At 47.0% G+C, this 14,231-nt stretch overlaps 5 protein-coding genes across 5 annotated transcripts; 2 read left to right on the top strand and 3 right to left on the bottom strand.

Moving 5' to 3' along the window:
- Positions 1-42: 42 nt before the first annotated feature.
- VTP21DRAFT_3813 (uncharacterized protein) lies at positions 43-1,674 on the bottom strand (the record flags this gene model as incomplete). Its single annotated transcript, XM_069394155.1, has 6 exons — positions 43-186; positions 251-538; positions 605-981; positions 1,079-1,430; positions 1,490-1,527; positions 1,620-1,674. 6 exons carry the CDS (start codon positions 1,672-1,674, stop codon positions 43-45), a joined length of 1,254 nt encoding a protein of 417 aa, XP_069248692.1.
- A 224-nt stretch (positions 1,675-1,898) lies between these two features.
- Positions 1,899-4,845, bottom strand: VTP21DRAFT_3812 (uncharacterized protein; the record flags this gene model as incomplete). Its single annotated transcript, XM_069394154.1, has 12 exons — positions 1,899-2,163; positions 2,245-2,384; positions 2,457-2,567; positions 2,635-2,700; positions 2,762-2,906; positions 2,972-3,112; positions 3,181-3,274; positions 3,336-3,614; positions 3,690-4,012; positions 4,073-4,223; positions 4,302-4,487; positions 4,554-4,845. The coding sequence occupies 12 exons, from the start codon at positions 4,843-4,845 to the stop codon at positions 1,899-1,901; spliced, it is 2,193 nt and encodes a 730-aa protein (XP_069248691.1).
- Positions 4,846-5,377: 532 nt separating this feature from the next.
- Positions 5,378-6,050, top strand: VTP21DRAFT_3811 (uncharacterized protein; the record flags this gene model as incomplete). Its single annotated transcript, XM_069394153.1, has 2 exons — positions 5,378-5,629; positions 5,688-6,050. The coding sequence occupies 2 exons, from the start codon at positions 5,378-5,380 to the stop codon at positions 6,048-6,050; spliced, it is 615 nt and encodes a 204-aa protein (XP_069248690.1).
- A 213-nt stretch (positions 6,051-6,263) lies between these two features.
- Positions 6,264-9,014, bottom strand: VTP21DRAFT_3810 (uncharacterized protein; the record flags this gene model as incomplete). The annotated part of the gene is made up of 11 exons (XM_069394152.1): positions 6,264-6,630; positions 6,687-6,833; positions 6,895-7,149; positions 7,211-7,424; positions 7,486-7,574; positions 7,643-7,740; positions 7,811-7,929; positions 7,996-8,104; positions 8,169-8,523; positions 8,580-8,821; positions 8,892-9,014. 11 exons carry the CDS (start codon positions 9,012-9,014, stop codon positions 6,264-6,266), a joined length of 2,118 nt encoding a protein of 705 aa, XP_069248689.1.
- Positions 9,015-10,011: 997 nt separating this feature from the next.
- VTP21DRAFT_3809 (uncharacterized protein) lies at positions 10,012-13,612 on the top strand (the record flags this gene model as incomplete). The annotated part of the gene is made up of 5 exons (XM_069394150.1): positions 10,012-10,173; positions 10,255-10,573; positions 10,643-12,946; positions 13,006-13,148; positions 13,226-13,612. 5 exons carry the CDS (start codon positions 10,012-10,014, stop codon positions 13,610-13,612), a joined length of 3,315 nt encoding a protein of 1,104 aa, XP_069248688.1.
- Between the last annotated feature and the right edge of the window lie 619 nt (positions 13,613-14,231).

Genomic DNA, 14,231 nt, shown 5'->3' with positions numbered 1-14,231 from the left:
CTCCCCCCATTCTAGAACTATTTTACTCTCGGGTTCGTTGTTTTAGTTTGCACTCGCCCCATGCTCGCGTGTCGCCTCGCGCAGTAGTTCGGCAAGTCTCGACAGTGCTTCGTCCATTTGTGCCTCCTGGATGGTACTGAACGAGAGGCGAAGGTACGGGCTCGGTCGGGTGTTGGGGATAAACGCCTACAAGTACAGAGAAATAGGTGAGCTGACTCTTCCGAGTTCCGCCGCCTTCCTTTTGACTTACTTCGCCAGGAACGGCCAGAACTTTCTTCTCCAGCGCTTTCTTTTTCACTAGCTCTCGGGTGTCCTCGACTCCAAGCACCTGTACCCATAAAAACATCCCCGCGGATGGCTTGTTCCATCTCGCCAGACCTGCCAGGTGTTGCTCGCATTTGCTTAAAAAGAGCTCGCATCGCGCGCGGTAGAACTTGGCTACACTCTCGGTATGCTCAAGGAAGCGACCGATCCCCCAATTTGAAAGGAGAGCGTAGGCGACACTTTGGGGAACGCCAGAGGGGTGCAGATTCGAGCACTAGGATTAGAAATAGACGCGTGAGAGGAAAGCCAGCCGTCGGCAAGAAGCGGTGGGTATGCATACGCCAGTGGCTATGTTGATCTTGTCAATCAGTTCTTTGGGGCCGCTCGCAAACCCTAGCCGCAACCCGGCGGACAAAATCTTGGAAAAACTATCGAACCTCAGCACCCGCCCGTCCACGTCCAGTGAGAAATAGCTTGGCGTGCGCCTGTCGTTAAACTGAAGATAGTAGTACGGATCATCTTCAAGGATCAGGAGCGAGTACTCGCGCGCAATAGCGTAGATCTCCTGCTTGCGCTCCAGGGTGTGGCTGCATCCGGTCGGGTTGGATCCCGTGGGGATGGTGTAGAGAACCTTGGGGCGGGGCTTGTCACTGGGCCAGTTCGATAGGGTTTCTCGAAGATGAGAAGGGATAAGCCCGTTCGCATCAGTGTTGATTTCTGGATAAGGGGGTGATGCAAGGAGAGCACACGTTCAGTGCGAGTCAGTTTGTGAAAACGAGCCAGCCATCAGAATGAAGAAGATAGAGATAGTTACCCACTAAATTACATTTCAGCACCTGGACAAAGGTCAATATGCCAGCATAGCTCGGATTCTCGAGCAGCAAGGAATCCCCATTGTCTATCAAAAGATCAATGGCCTTGGTGATGAGATCCTGGGACCCAGTCCCAATAGACACCGTAAAGTCTTGCCGAGGTGGCTTGTGTTCATGAAGTTGGAGATCGCGTAGCCATGTGTTCAAACGTTCCATACCCGAGGAAAGGCCGTATTGGAGGGTTTCCTTTATTGTTGCATCGTCCAGGGGGATGGATGTTCCATCCTTAAGGTGGATGGTTAAGCCCGAAAAGGGGAACATCTCAGGATTAGGGAAGCCTCCTGCCATACTTATCTGTACAAAGTGCGCATTAGACATGCAATTGGGCCAAGAATCATAGCAACTCTGCTCACCATTCCGGGGAGATTCACATAGGCCGCGGTCTCGCGAACTTGAATTATCAATGATTAATATTTAAAAAAGAAAAGGGGTATTCCCTTATGAATGGGCTAGTTGGGTGACGGAATGAAGAGTATTGCTTACTGGCCGACATTTTTCGCGATTTTCCCTTCTCATTGATGTAGTAAGAGTAATCCATGGTGATCGTTATGTGTTTGTCAAAAGGAGTCTGTGCGGATCGATGAAATGAAGTTTAAGCATCTAAATTGATTATCACTAAACTTTTGGTGGCAAAAAATGAGTCAAAATCTTAGCATCTTAGCACAGCCTTGAATTTAAAAAATTGAGCTAGTATTGCGCTGTATATTGGCCAAGTGATCCCTGGAAATGAAACCACTGTTATTTTTATTAAGTAAATTATAATTACAATGAGGACATGTTGGGGCGCACCTTGCCTGGCTCCTGCAACGCCTCGACCAGCCTTGTGCTATGCCGAGGTCGCCGCTTCGTCCAGGACCCTGACTCGGTCTTTTCCTCCCGCGATTTGGATGGCCCATGCCGGCGTTTATTGCGGAATTGTCGCAAAAATGCAATGGCACGCAATGTCTCGTCTATCTGCTCTTCGCACTGGGTCTTGATTTTCTGAACCTCCTCAGGCGCGCTACCAAAGCAGTGCCTGTATCGAGCACTATTCAAAAGTGAAGCGAAAATGGAAGCTGGTTTAGCAGGCCGCAAAAGCAATCAATCTGGTAGAGTAGGTTAAGAATACCTTAGCCACATATAGAGCATGATTGTACGGTGTAGTGATTCGAGTTCCTTTAGTTTCTCCATAGTGGCGACGGGCTTTTCAGGGAGTCGAACGTGATCCTCAAGGAGACACGCACGGCCATTGCTGAAGATGGTCGCAAACTGATGATATATAGATTGCAATAAGTACAACCATAAAAGAGGAATATGCAGTGCCAATATGGGGGCTCATACCTTGAGGTAATACGACATCACAAGGGGGTCTCTTGTAGGTGCGGGTGCCATCACGAATTGATAGCGATCAGTAATGGGGATGTCCAAGTGGTCGATATATTCCGCGAGAATCTAAGTGGACGATTGTACCTTATCAGCACTGCCCCTAGCATTGCCTGCTAAGTTGCCTATCGGTTACCTTGTTATCTTTGAAGTTACATAGAAAGTAATCTCCGTCCAGCCTTGCGAGATCCTCGAATTTTTGCTAGCAATACAGAAATGTTTAAACAAAAGGGGTAGAGGGCTGCAAGAATACAGTGACTTACAATCAAACTGGAAAACTTCTCATTTGGCAATTGATGTGCGAATAACTCTACAATCTCCATCGTTGGCTGTAGCCCGGCCACCTCCAACTCTGCAATGGGCGCTTCCATGGCTTTGTGGAGGAATTTCAAGTCATGGTGATGGAACCTAAGTGAAAAGGGTACACATGAGATCAAACCGTCTCAAGGCAAATTTCAGGCGCAGTGACCTACGTCGTAACCTCGCCAACATCGTACGGAGTTCCGAACCGGCCTGCACGGCCAGCAATTTGTTTGATTTGAGAGACCGATACAGGGCGCATAACAGTGCCATCGAACTTGGCAAGCGTCTCGAATACAATACGACGGATGCTCCTATGTATAATTAAGTATAGGTTAGGATAGGCCAAAAAGATATGATCGAGACTCCCAGATAGTCTTACAAGTTCAATCCCATGCCAACTGCATCGCTGGCCACCAACACGTCAAACCCGCTGTTTGGATCATTGAAAAGTTTTGCCTGTAACGAACGAGTTTCTAGTGACAAGGAACGAAATGTTAGTCCACACCCTTTCGAGAAACGCTAGCCATTTCTTACCAGGTGGCAACCCTCCATATGCGACCGCACATCTCAACCCTGTTGTTTCTTCAATGGCTTTTTTGATTGCAAAAATATTTGATCTAGAGAAGGTTACAATGCAGTCCCCTTTGCGGATGTTTTTGAAGTTGCCGTGAAGGGATTTGTCGAGGATATTCAGGGGGGAAAGGCGTTCATAGGTGCGCACCTCAACCTCCTCGTTCATCGAGGCACAAATACTTTGAATTAAGGGGACGGCGGAGGGCTCTCCACAGAGATGAATCTCTTCCGCTTGCAGGCCTAAAAAATAGGAAAGAGTAGGACACAATTGAATTTACTCCATGGCTATAGAAAGCAAGGAAAAATGGGATCTACCCAATAGCGCATGGGTCCACGCCCAGCCTCGCTGTCGATCGCCCAACAATTGGATCTCGTCGATCACCGCTACATCGAACCACTTATTCAAGTCGGTCATTTCCACCGTACTACTGGTGAGTGGTGCATCGGGCGAAACTAATTGACGCTGCTCACCGGTAATAAGATTGCACGGGACCCCCTTTGCATTCATACGCTCAAAGATTTCATGTGCAAGAAGTCGCAGCGGGCCACAATAAATGCCCCTCTCTGCATGCTCCAGTCGATTTAGTGCGGAATAAGTCTTTCCAGAGTTAGTTGGTCCAACGTGGGCGATAATTTTGCTACGCATTTATTTCAATGTCACTCATTGTAGAGCTAGAGAAGCACCTTCAGGGACTTACCGCCTCATGGCCCTTGTGGCTGGAAACCATTCAGCCGGATATCTTAGATCGCTGATTTGGCATAGTGAACTGAATGCCTCCGCTCTCTCTGGAGACACTGCGGATTTCGCAAACTCATAGAACGCTGGAAGGAGAAGTTTGTCGACGCTCTCTAACATATCCAGATGAGGTGGTTAGGATGACTCTACATTACTTCGCATTAAGCATAGAATAATGAACTAGAGTATACCTGCTCCTCCTTCCTCCCACACTGCTAGCACATTATCAGGATTAATTCGCGGAATTTCGCCTGCCAAGACTGCTTTGGCAAATGCCTCGCTGTTCACTCGAAAAGCTCTACTTGGTATTCCCATGGAATTGCATTTCCGTCGGATTTTTGAGCTAGTCTGGAAATTTTTCAATCGATGCTCTAGTACTAAGGAGAAAACGACAAAGGAATTATTAGCCAGGCGAAATGCATCCAATCCCAATTATAACCAACATTCTCTCGCCCACTCAGGAGTTTTCCTTTTTCCAAAAAGTGATCCAAACAAAGAGAATCTCAGAGGTTTGGATCTTCTGGATTCCCGAGTTATGGGACGTGGGGCCGGTGATGAGAGACGGTGGCATGGTTGACTGGTGGAGAAGCAGAGTCGGTTGACGGACGTTACTCGATCAATTCTTTTGTAATTCGGAATATAAAGCTGGCATTGAGGTGAGCGCAAACTTCTTGCTCCACAAGAAATATTCGCATGAAATAGCACAGGTATCCGATTGAACCGTAATCGATGCATTACATTCACGATCTATACTGACTCTAGGGATAGAGTTGGCATCAAACTTTAGCATTCTAAATGAAAATAGAATTGGCAAGTCACAGGAGGCAAGTCACATTTTTCTTTGATTGAATTGAATTCAGAAATTAATAACGTGTTTCTCTCAGAAGCATAGCATTACATAGTTGCAATGGCAAATCCACCAATACCAACAGCTGCTGCTGTTCGCGAAGAAGTTCATGAAAGGGGAGCCGTAATTCAATTCAGACGAGAGCTTATGTCTTCTCGTGCTCCCTCTGATCAGCTCCTACCCAGTTCTTCAAGCTCCTCCCTCCTAGAAAATATCCGCTTTCCAAACAAGAAAATTCTAGCCCTTCTTGGCGCTTTTTCGTTAATTATAGTCATTTTGTTGATTATTTATCATCGGGAAATTTTGTCTGGACTTGGCCATCTGGCGCAATTTGTACGTGAATTAGGACCTGGGTAAGAAATGCTCGTTACCTTCATGTTTGAAAAGGATATATGATGGTTTGATTTGCTTAGTGGTGTCATGATAATTTTCACCCTCGTCTTTTCTGCTGCATTTCCACCCATGATTGGCTATAGCACCTTCTTGACTCTCTCTGGATTCACGTTTGGTTTTCTCAAGGGCTTCTTAATTGCATACTTTGCGGCCTTGAGCGGAGGGATTATATGCTTCACGCTCTCTCGGCTCTGGCTGAAACGATATGTCAAAGCCGTGATAAAGCGATATCGGCACCTTGGAGCTGCGCTAGTAGCAGTGGAGGAGAAGGGATTTAGGGTAAATTAGACTTTTCGATTCTACTGTATCCATGTTAGGATAATAATATCCATCCCAGCTCTTGGTCCTTATCCGCATCGCCCCATACCCCTATTCTGTCCTTAATGTGCTGCTCTCTGCCACTCGGATCACGCTTCCCGTGTTTACGCTTGCTACTGCTTTGGCTCTTTTCAAGATCATGTTACATGTTTGGATTGGCTCTAAGCTCACCTCCTTCACCGACAGTGTTTCAAAGAGGCCCAGCAACTTACAAATCGCCGTGGCATTGAGCGGGGGTATGCTTGGAGTGGGGCTACTCCTTTATATCTGGCTATTAGCGAAGCGATCCATAGAGGAGGTAGCAAGGGAGGTGATGCCGCCTGCTGCTGTGACAGACCCACTATTGGGGAATGTCGGTGAAGACGAAGAAGTTGTAGTGTGACTTTGTTGCGATATCCGCAAGCAAGTATACCAAATTGTTTAATTTTTGTTTCTATATAATTGATTCTCTAGACTACTGTTCTTATCCATTTGTACTTTTGTTTCCCTGTAATTGTATAAACGCACAAGTTTGTTTAATGCCATCACAGTTGACCCTCCTCAATTAAGATTATTATCGATAAAAGACAAGTAATGCAGCCACGAGATGTACATTTTAATTTACTAATACTGGGTTATCGTAGATGCGCGAATATCTCCCAAGAGCCCAGAGGGTGAAGGCAAACTTATAGTTCGGGTAGCTGATCATGCAGTTGCGGTTGAAAACGCCTTCAATGCATTCCTGCTTGAAGCTACCATCCGGTAGTTGACGGGACATGATCAGCTGGATGCCGCGGCGAATTGGTGTTTCGTCAGGATATTTCGCAGCCATTAGGGAAAGAATGGCCCACGCGGTATTTACAACTTGTGAGGTTTCATTCTGGTGATAAACGCCCGTCTCGCATGCTTTGTAGGTCTCCCCCCAGCCCCCGTCTTCTTGCTGCTTTTCAATCAAGAAATCGCAGCCTCTCTTCGAAAACTCACTAATAGGTACAACGGGGTTAGCACTACCATCTGAGCCGCTTAATTGGCCACTTGCCTGTTATCGTAATATTCGCCCATGCTAGCTAGGGATTCTAGCGCGAACCACGAGGCATAGGTGAAGCAAATAGCCCAGCTACCGTACCAGCTCCCGTCTGGATTTTGCTTGGCCTTGATAAACTGGAGCGCTTTCTCGCAGCAAAGTCTGTAGAGCAATGGTGGATTCAATTTCAATCATCCAATGATGCTGCAGAAGGTAGGGTTACCGTATTTCCTCTGCCCGATAATCCGGATAGAACTTGGAGAAGGTTTTGAGACCCAGCACGCTGGCAGTTGTGCACTCGGTGTAGCTGTATTCAATCATGATGTTTCCAAACACTTCGGCCGCATTGATAAGCTCGAGATATTGCGGACCACGGATTTTCTCATAGCTTGCAAAGCCGCCATCCTGATTCTGCATGGAGAGCAGCACATCGACAGCCTGGCAAAGGCGCTCCTTTGGAATCTTATTCTGGATGAAACTGAAAGGCGTGGTTTGTAATTATTACCCGAAATATAAACAATGCCCGAATAGACTCTTACTCAAACGTGTTCAGGTATAGGACGGTTTTTAAACCCTCAGCCGTGCAATCCGACACGGTATATCCTTGATCACGCGTACTAAATGGCCAGGCGCCCAAGGACTGGTGGCGGGAGGTTATATGCATATGAGGAGGATTACGTTTTATCTGAGTGTCATCGAGAAATTCGTAAGCACGTAAGACGGTCTCATGGTTTTTCGGGTCAGAGACAAGACCTTGAGAAGACAGAAGAGATTAGCGCAATAAGAAGCGAACTTGGATTCCAGATGTAAGTACCAGCTTCAAGCGCAGCTTGTATAATGAATGCCGTGTCCCACAATTGAGAGCCGTTGGTCCCGTTCATCATCATCCCTTGGGGTCCAAGCCTTGAATTAAATATAGCAGTTAGCTGCACGGAAGATATATCAGTTGGCACTGTAACGAGAAGACCAACCATAAAAAGTCCCTGTTGCGAACAAGGTGCTGTTTGAAAGCTTCCGACTCGGGCCCATCCACAAAATAGCGAATTACCATATGCATAGCTTTGTTCACCTTTAAAATAGTAGACATATTATAATTATCGTGAAGGAAAAGGTTATCTGGCCTGTTTCGTGGATTATACCGGTCCAATACACAAGTAGAAGGTGTCCTCATCCTCCAGCCTTACGAATTCATAAACTTTCTCTAGCGCACGCTTTCGTAGAAAAGGAATGGCATATTTCTCGTACACTCCCAATATAGCTAAAAAGATGGCAATTGTATCAGCTTACATACAGAATATATCAGAAATAAAAAAAATCAACCAACCGTTGATCAGCTTCATCGGTGTAGAATGTGGAACATAGAGATCTATCTCTGCCACATTACTACGCTGAGCCGGCCAGTCAATAGTATTGTAGGGCTGGGTATAAAGCTCCTATTAAAATCACCAGGAGTTGAGGTTCACAACTTCATCCATAACAAAACGTGCTAGCTACTACCTCCCGAAGTGCACGAACCAGTGCCGTTTCTTTGCCAACAAAGCGCCTTCCGTAAATATAGGCCATTGGTAAATACACCGCCCGCGTATGCACCCAGAATCGGCTTGGGTGGAAAGGCACGCTCTGAGGGAAAAGCCAAAGTTCAGGCGGAATCGGATTCACACCTTCCCAGTCGTAGACACCCAATACTGAGAGCCACAGTTTTCCCCAGGAAGGAGCCCCGGTTGCCCCTCCGAGTTTGTGCAGCGTTGCCCGCGATTTTATCATAACGGGATGGTCGGGTTCGAGACCCAGGATTCGCAACGCGCAATAGTTGAGGGCTGTACCAAATACGGTTGCAACACCGGCAGTATGACTATATGAGTGGTCATTGTTAGAAACTATTTAAACAAATAGGCCGAAACAACGTACATTCCCCAGCCGCCATCAGGGCGAGCCGTGTTTATGAGATATCGAGCAAGTTCCAGTCGGTCTGGTTCCGGGATGGGGGCCTCACAAACGTAGTGAGCGATAACAAGCCCTGGAATAAGAAACTCAGGCCCTCCATACTCCCCTGCCCAATGTCCATCCTCAGTCTGCAACAGCTTAATGAACTCGAATGCATTGTGCGCAGCCTCTTGAGCGGTTTTTGGAACGGGGAATTCTTTCGCTTCCTGGAAGCAGATAAGTAGTTCATAAATCAAACATGGAAGCATGTAATAAAACAGCCATTCGCGAACTTACAAAATGCAGCCCGATGTGGTATTTTTCGCACGCGGTCTGGTCATGGTGGTCAGCGTAGTGCCAGACCTGAGCGCCGTGCTTGACCTCTAGTTTCCAACGGGTTAGTTCTGTGGTATTTTGCATTTTTCTTGCGAGGACAAGGACTAGATCGCTGGCACTGGGCTCTTTTAATAACACTTTTTGCCCAAAATACTTGCTCAAAATATCGTACAATTCTGACCGACCAATGGGTTCAATCCTTCAGGGATTTTAGGTTCCTCACCAAAAATACGAGGAACTCCCAAGCCAATCTCCATCCATTCTTCCTTCTAATTTACTATATCCAGGCAAATAAGGTATGCCCGAGGTCTTGAGTAGTATACGGCGCTCATATGAAAATACTCTTGATATTAAATGCGCGCATCCATTGACCAGGGATAAGCCACAGGCCAGTTCGCAGACCAAAATATCCGGCGTTACGTGGCTGGGCTTGGGCCAGCAACGGCATTCTACTGAGCCCTCTGGAGCATGTGCACGTAATAAAGTGCAAATAGAGAAAGCGGTTATTGCATGACAGGTGGGTCGAAGTCAGCTGCAAACTTAGGATGGCTCATGGCGACCAAGAGCCGAGTAGGGCGAGAGGCTCGAGTAATACCGCTGGCTCGTCATTTGATTCGTTTTTATGCAATTATCAAAATGACTCTGTACCGCGTAGTCTAAAGATCTCTGTAAGTTTCACGCTCATTATTGCCCCTTGATTTCTGGCAGGGCACTAAGGACTGGGCAGTGACGCAACCAATTCCGGCCAATTCTCATCATTGGAACTCTTCAAAAAAATTTTTGTACGATGAATAAAGTTCATATTTTTGCGTTTTTTATATATATTTCCACCATCATCAACAATCTCATTTCCTTTTCCTTAATTCCTTACCCGTTTTATCAAGCTTAATGTGGTTTCTCTAACGAAATACCCCTTCTTTCCCCCTCCCCTATCCTCATTTTTCACGTTTCGCTCCTCTGTATCGTTTGTTGATTTTAATTCCATTGTTTTTAACGTCCTTATCGGCACACTCCGCCAATCAACAGGAAAGATATTGCGCAGCTTAGATCATTTATCTCTTGCTAGTGCCCACTGTCCATAATGTCAAGCAATAATGAAGCCGATACCATCGTCATGAACCACACGAACCAGGAAGAAGATCCCTTGGGATATGTCCATGAAACACAGCAGCCTTCTGAAGAGACAAAGAAGCGTATTGATCTCCTGCACAAGGAGGTGGTTGAGATGTCAAGCTCTCGACCGGTCAGTGATGCTTGTCTTTTATTTTTTGTTTGATTTTCATTTGACGGTAATATATTAAACGTCTATGTATTGCTCTTATAGAGAATGTCACTCAGTGACAAGCATGACGGCACGGAAGGTTTAGGAATATCATTGGGCAATAATAAGGATAGCTCTCTTCTCCCCCCGCCTCCATCCACCACTCCCAAGAGACGTACTAAAATGGCCCCTGCACCTGGCAATCATGACGTTCAGTTCGTATCAGAAATTGCTGAAACTCTTTTAAATCAGGTCCGGAATTATCAAGCAAAAGAAGTTATGTGGGATAAAGAGAGAAAGGAGCTCGCAATTCGGATCCAGGAGTTGGAGCTGGAAAACGAATCTTTTAAGAAGCAGATTCAGCAGAAGACTCAGGCGGAAGGTGCGCTTTAGGTGTCGTCTTGAGAACACCTCAAACTCATTTCTAATTCTTTTTTTTTTGCATTGCCAGAAAATCTGAAATCAATCAACTGGGATCTTGAGTGCAGCAAAGGCGATCTGATGGAGAAGCTTGAAGAGCTTCAAAGAGCGCTGGAAAAATCGAACAATGACCAAGCTAAACTACAACAATCCAACGCTAGAGTAACGGAACAAATCGAAGCAGCCCGTGCTAAAGAGGACCAGCTTAACGCCACGATTGATGAGTTGCGGTCACGCCATGAGCAGGAGATGTTCACTAGTCGTAAGCGTATCAAAACCCTGCAACAGGAAGGCATTGCTTTCAAGAAGGAGGTTGATGAGCTTAAGAAGGAACTCGAGAGCTCGAAGCGATTTGTACGACTGCGCAAAGGCGAAATGTCCACCGCCCCTGAGACTATAGAACGTGATGAGACAGATCTGTTACCCGCCCCTAGACCAGACACCCCGACGGAGACTCCGCCTGCATCACCGATAAAATCTCCAACCAAGAGTCAATCCCTGCAGGTTGAAACACTCAAGAACTCGTTGCAGCATGCTCAACGCGCATACCACCATTGCCGGAATCTGCTTGCTAAGGAGAAGAGCGAGAAGATGGAGCTTCGCAAGATGCTCACTGAGCGCGAGGAGACTATTGAACGCATGCGTCAACAAGGCAACGTATGGGAAGAGGACAGCATTGCAAAGACCCCGAGTAGCCATCGCAGTCGCAGCCGTCATCGTAGTAGTAGCAAGAAGCGCAAGAGCAAAAAGTCGGTTCCGAAATTTGTCATATCGGACTTCCAGAATGGCAAGCCTATGGGTCTGTATTCTGAAGGTGATTTAGACCATCAGCAACAGCTGGAAGAGTTCGGCGAAGCACTCGGGATCACAGCCGGAGAGCACAGCACCGCTACGCATCCAGACATGTTCGACGAAGACATGGAGGGTGAATTGGAGGATTCGGAGTTGTCCGAGTCCGAGCTCCAGGGTCTAGGCGATTTCGATCCCTCGCTTGGTTCCCAGGATATTTTTGCGCCGCAACCACGCGCACTATTTTCGGAATTGGCTGCTCAGCAAATGCCGCCCCTGAATGTTGCCCATCAAGAGACCATGACCGATGATATACCAGGATTGCCAACGCTAGCCGAATATCTTGCGGGGGTTGCGGCCTTCGACGCTGCGCTAAGCGCTACTGCCACTAAAGTTCCATCCTCTCCCGTGCAACCTGTGGAAGACTCGTCTGCGGTGGTGCTGAAAGAGGCTAGCGTTCAGTTGGACTCCTTGCCGGACAAGGAATTAGGCGAGGTAGGAGTACAATATGATCCAATCGAACTTGAGTCCAAGGCTGTACAATCAGATACACCCGTAATGGTGGACGCCGGAGTGCAACCCGATGAGATTGCACCGAAGAAGATGGCCGATGCTATGACCCAAGTCAAGGTTGAGACCGTGGAAAAAGCAGTCAGAGCGACTGTGCAGACAAGAAACGCCGGTGTTCAGGTACACTTGATTAAGGAGACCAGCACAGAGGTTGCGCCTGCTGCACTATCTGCTGTAGCTGGGGCTGGAGTCGGTGTGGGTGTGGGTGCCATTGCTGCTGCCTCTGCTGTAAAGGCATTTAGCAGTAAAGAGACAACTTCGGTGGTGCAGTCCATTGCGAAGGATACAGCGGAAACTTCAGCTACCAAGCGCGATATCGGCTCTAGCAATGTCACCTTCGTCCATAAACATGAATCCAACGGTGTCCCTCACTCGGCAGGTAGCATGGCTGCCGAGAATTCGATTTCAGATATTGGAAAGGCCACAGCTGCTCCGCCCCGACCTGTGAGCCGTCCGCCCGATTCGCTCCTTGCTCGTTCAGTTGCCGCCAATAGCGCAGCTAGCGAAGCAACTTCAGTGGACCGTAGTACCCCAGCCTCTTCGCACCAAACCGCGGGCACACTCCCACGCTCCATTCTGAGCAAAAAGCAGTCGATCAATAATATTAGTTCAGTAGATTCGAAACCCCCTCTCCCACCCTCGTCCGATTCCGGCCACCGTCGCTTCGGCACTTTCTCATCTGCACATTCCTTCTCAACCATGAGCAGTGATTTCTCGGATAATCACCGCCTCTCGAGCTCCTCTATGCATATCGCGCCGCCCCAACAACCTCCTACCAGCGGCAATATTATCCATGCAATAACACAGACAATGATTGGTGAATTTATGTGGAAATACACTCGCCGCTCGGTTGGTAGTGGCTTGTCGGAGCGTCGCCATAGACGTTTCTTCTGGGTACATCCTTATACTAATACACTTTATTGGAGCACAATGGAACCCGGCGTTATGGGAAATAATACTGCCCGCATTCGGAGTGGTAAGTTACAACATCTCTCTTCCTTACTTCCAACACATTGATTGAATCTCTTCAACTAGCGGCCATGGAGTCTGTTTACACCATTGTCGACCACTCACAAGTAATCCACGGGCTTCCACACGTCAGCTTGGTAGTCAAAACTCCTCACCGTAGCATCAAGATAACTGCGCCCTCTATTGAGCGACATGATCTTTGGCTTCAGGTAAGCCTATCGGCTAGTTCCCATGGGCATCCCATTATTAGGATTGGGGCACTAACGGGAGTTTTACCCTCAAATAGTCGCTCACCTACCTACTTGAACGCCAAAATGGTGCTGATGGGGATTCCTCGCAAATGTCTGGAGGAGAGCAAACCTCTCGCGCTCCAGGCTCCTCAAACGGCACACTGAACCGTCCCGGCCCTAAAAAGCAGCGCAGTTTCCAAAGGATACAGAGCCTCTTTACCCCTCGCAAAGATCTGTCCTCCGAATCTAACTCCGCGCTCCCTGGGCTACCATCCGAGTCGCGCGATGTAGCAGCGGGGCAGCGAGTTGATCGGGCTAGGAATCCGGAGGAGGATGACGATGAGGAAGACGAGGAAATCGAGAACGTGTGGCAGTGCTGTGGCGGGCGTCATGACCTCTCTAAACTAGATCATTCTCGGCATCGACATGATCATTTCTATTAACCAGATTTTACCACATTGATTTTTTTTTTTTTTTTGTCTTTCCTCTCTCTTTCTTTTTTAATGATATATATACTCTTTTCTTCCACCCTCCTTTCTATTCGTTTCCCTCATTCCTTCAGTATATTTTCCCCCACACCCCTTATTCCTTTATTTTATTCCTTCTTTTATATATTATTATACTCCACTTGATTTCAGCTCACTTTTTTTTTCTATACACATAATTTGTCTTTATCTGTTGGCAATTTATAATGGATATCATCGGTATACAGTAATGAGTGGATTAGACGTACTTTATCTTACAATTAGTTTTTCATAGCCAACCACTACTTCACAGATGGGATGACCTGCCCAAGGCAAACATGGTGGAGGACGGAGCATTCGAATGTACTCCATGACAACCAAGTATCTATCCACTTGAGTTACTTTTCAAAATACTCAAGAGTGGAGAGAGGGAATTGTGTGGCTGTTCCCCGGTATTCTTAGAGATTTCAGTGTTTATTTGAGAATATACTTATCATATGATAAGATTTTTGCAAAGAAGATGTGCCTAATAAATGCTTTGAGCTTGAGAAAAGGATGGGGTTTTGTGGGGGCGGGAGACATTGATGAAATAAGCCTA

The sequence above is a fragment of the Calcarisporiella thermophila genome (genome assembly GCF_041956535.1).
Source record: "Calcarisporiella thermophila strain CBS 279.70 unplaced genomic scaffold VTP21scaffold_19, whole genome shotgun sequence".
In the NCBI taxonomy this organism is placed as follows: Eukaryota; Fungi; Calcarisporiellomycota; class Calcarisporiellomycetes; order Calcarisporiellales; family Calcarisporiellaceae; genus Calcarisporiella; species Calcarisporiella thermophila.
The sequence above is the reverse complement of the archived record's forward strand: the minus strand, read 5'-3'. Positions and strand labels throughout refer to the sequence as shown.